This window comes from Heptranchias perlo, unplaced genomic scaffold, assembly GCF_035084215.1.
Source record: "Heptranchias perlo isolate sHepPer1 unplaced genomic scaffold, sHepPer1.hap1 HAP1_SCAFFOLD_64, whole genome shotgun sequence".
Taxonomy (NCBI): domain Eukaryota; kingdom Metazoa; phylum Chordata; class Chondrichthyes; order Hexanchiformes; family Hexanchidae; genus Heptranchias; species Heptranchias perlo.
The window spans coordinates 2,309,407-2,312,996 of NW_027139666.1; the positions used below are offsets into that span (position 1 = coordinate 2,309,407).

A 3,590-nucleotide genomic window follows, 5' to 3' on the forward strand; every position below is an offset into this window, starting at 1 on the left:
GAATAGGAAGAGGTTAGGAAGAAGTCACAAAAACAATTAGGGAAGCAAACAGGAACCACGAAATCAAATTATCAAGGAATATAAAAAGTAAAAGTAAATTATTCCACAGAAACAAAAAATAACAAAAGGAAAATCAGAATATCTTGAGGGCCACTAAGGGATTCACAAGATAAACTCACAGGTAACGTCAGCGAAATGCCACAAATATTGAATTATTACTTTCCCTCAGTATTTACCCGGGAGATTAACAGGGTGAATATATTAGAGGAAGAGGTCAATAAAGATATCAAGGCATTTAAGTTAGAAAGGGTGGTAGAACTCCTGGTCCAGATGGATTGCATCCGCACATATTAAATGAAACAAGGGAAGAGATAGCAGAGGCACTGTTACATATATAGGAAAAATCATTACAGAAAGGAATGGTGCCAGAGGACTGGATGACAGTTAATGTGATTCTTTTATTTTGAAACAGGAGATAGAACAAGTCCAGGGAACTAAAGACCAGTTAACTGAAGGTCAGTGGTAGGAATGATCATGGAATCTTTTACTCAATGATGCAATAGAAAAACATCTAGAAACCAAAAATATAAGAAAGAATAGTCAGCACGGATTTCAGAAAGGGAAGGTTTAATAGTTTGGCAGAAGGTTTGACAGTTTAAATTTCAGTTCAACATAACTTATCTGCTTTTCAATTCTATTCCTCTAGAATGTGCTGTGTTTGCTTTTTATGGTCTTATCAACCTGTGTTGCTACTTTTAATGATTTGTCAATCTGTACCCCAAAATGCCTTTGCTCTTCCACCCCATTTAGACTTTTATTTTCCAAGCAGGATGTGGCCTCCTTATTCCTGGATGTTATCACGAAGCACTTTCCGGTGCCGCTTGGCTCCGCCTTTGCCCAGTCCTTTGCCTCCTTTACCTCTGCCAGACATGATGATTCTTCACTCAGATCGCTGCTGAATTAACAGCGAACTTATGCTGGTTCCCTTTTTATGCAGCCTGTCCCGAACTGACTGAAACATTCACAGGATGATAGAGGGAGGGGAGGAGACAGAGTGAGATATTAAACAGAGAGGGGAGGAGAGAGTCAGAGTGACGGACAGAGCAGAGAGCTGCCTCTGATCTTCCAGCTCCACCTCCAGCTTTCTCCACCCGCCAATTTCAAACCGTTTATCGATAACTGAACCGAAACACAGCGCTCCGCACAAACCCTTATAGACTCGGGCTTCATATTCAAGGATTTCCAGAAACTCGGAGCTTTTAAATAAGCCCCATTACAATTAAGAGTCAGTAATATTCCTGCCCAAATACAGTCCCTTCTATAACATGTCTACCCGTCTCCTTCCATTTCAGTGGCAGACCCGATTCTATCTCCCCACACATCCCCCCCCCAGACGGGTTCAGCAGTTTACAAACACTGATTCCAGCTGATTTGGAGAATCTCATGTGTTGGGGTTTGAATTGTGATAGCGGCGGATCTCCGCCAGTTTTACCCTGTCACGGACTCTCGCCCTGAATCTGTGAGAAAAATGAACTGGGACTGGAGCCGAACACACGCCAGTTCGAGTGAGGCCCGGCCCGGACATATCGGAAACTGCTTCCCCAGCCCGAGATCTTTCCTCTCCCCGTTCCCAGGTCTGTGAGGCGGTGGGTGGCTCTTGGAAGAGCCTTTGTTTTGTGTTCTCTCTATTTTATTTCAATTGTAAACAATTTTACAACACCAAGTTATAGTCCAGCAATTTTATTTTAAATTCACAAGCTTTCGGAGGCTACCTCCTTCCTCAGGTGAACGATGTGGAAATGAAGTCCTCGAAATGAAGTCGCATTTATAATTCACAGAACAATGCTGGTGATAACAGACAGTTTTTTCAACTGCCCGTTGCCAAGGCAATCAGTGTGCAGACAGACAGGTGTTACCTGCCAGGTCTCAGAATATACAAATCACCAAAAAAAACAACAAACAAAAAAAAACAGAGATAGAGAGGTAGAAACATAGAAAAGACAGCAACTGACCCGTTATATTAAAAACAGATAACATTTGTTCGCTGGTGGGGTAACGTGTAGCGTGACATGAACCCAAGATCCCGGTTGAAGCCGTCCTCATGGGTGCGGAACTTGGCTATCAATTTCTGCTCGACGATTTTGCGTTGTCGTGTGTCTCGAAGGCCGCCTTGGAGTACGCTTACCCGAAGGTCGGTGGCTGAATGTCCTTTCAGACAAAATTTCAGACAGAAATTTTATTTCAGACAGTGGGGTTGGGGCGTGGGTAGTGAGTCACCAGGACCCTGGGTTTATTTTCAATGATTTCCATCTGAAATCTGAGCCCGGCCCCGGGACAGGAATCATCTGATTCCGGGGTCAACTCTTTTCTGAGAGACGTGTGTGGCTCTGAGAAGAGCCGTTGGGTTCAGATGTTCACAAGTTGCACTTGATTTTTTACTTCTTTTTGCCCGCTGCTTTCTTTGGCTTTGCTGACTTCGGCTTGGGCTTGGCCCTCGCTTTTTCTACCTTCTTCGCCTTCACCGGCTTGGGGGTCTTGGGCTTCTTAGCCGCCGCTTTCTTCTTAATTGGTGATTTCGCCGCCTTTTTCGTGGTCGATTTCTTGGCAACAGGTTTCTTGACCGCTGATTTCTTGGCGGCCGGTTTCTTGGCCGTTAATTTCTTGACCGCTGTTTTTTTGGTCGCTGGTTTCTTTCCGGGAGATTTCTTGGTCACTTGTTTCTTCACCTTCTTTCCCACTTTTGCCTGGGTTTCCGTCTTAGCGACTCTGAAGGAGCCCGAGGCGCCCGTGCCCTTGATCTGCACCAGGGAGCCTTTTTCCACATTTCTCTTGATACTTAATTTAATCTGGGAACGCTGCTTCTCCACATCCAGGCCTTTGGCAGCCAGAACCTTCTTTATCGCGGCCAGGGATATCCCCTTGCGATCCTTGCAATCCGCCACAATCTTGAGGATCTGTTCGCCCAACGGGGGACCGGTGGGTCGGGGAACCGCCTTCTTCTTATTCGGAGCATTGGTTCGAGCGGCGGCGGCGGGAGGAGGAGCCGTTTCGGCGGTTGCAGTGTCTGTCATGTCCGGGACTCTTGAGAAAATCTCTCTGACAGTCAGAGCTGGGTCAGAAATGAAACGAGAGGCGGCGGCACAGAGCAACTTAAAGGCACAGAGCGGACGGGGCGGAGACATCCTGCTGTCAGCTCCCGGCCCCTCCAGCCTCTCTGTGTTTCTCTCTCCTCTGAAACTCCCCGATTCCAATTCAAATCGGGCACTCCAGAGTCCCAGACTAGCCCCTTCCTATATCTAACACCGGAATGTTTGCTGTCGAAAAACTTTCACTGGAATTGAAAGCACCAGTTTCGATTTAAACCCGTTTCATTGCTGCACTGATCGCGCTCTCTCACCCGATCGCTGACACGATCTCCGTTTTTCGTCTGAAATCTTGAATTGAACTCAAACCTTACCTTAATTTTTCACTTCGGAGCTCGGCAGGGGAGGAGGGCGATCCTTTGAAAGGGAATTTTTTTTATTTTACTGAAAAGCGACCCGGAAATCCGGCGATGTGACCGGCCACACAAACACAGTGACATTAATCTA

General features: G+C 46.2%; 1 protein-coding gene across 1 annotated transcript; it reads right to left on the bottom strand.

Annotated features, from left to right (window-relative positions):
* Positions 1-643: 643 nt before the first annotated feature.
* Positions 644-3,108, bottom strand: LOC137318047 (histone H1-like). The gene has a single exon (XM_067981036.1). The coding sequence runs from the start codon at positions 3,069-3,071 to the stop codon at positions 2,436-2,438; it is 636 nt and encodes a 211-aa protein (XP_067837137.1). The 5' UTR covers positions 3,072-3,108; the 3' UTR covers positions 644-2,435.
* Between the last annotated feature and the right edge of the window lie 482 nt (positions 3,109-3,590).

Coding starts and splice junctions, on each gene's coding strand:
- LOC137318047 (XM_067981036.1), bottom strand. CDS start 3,071: ATGACAGACACTGCAACCGCCGAAACGGCTCCTCCTCCCGCCGCCGCC.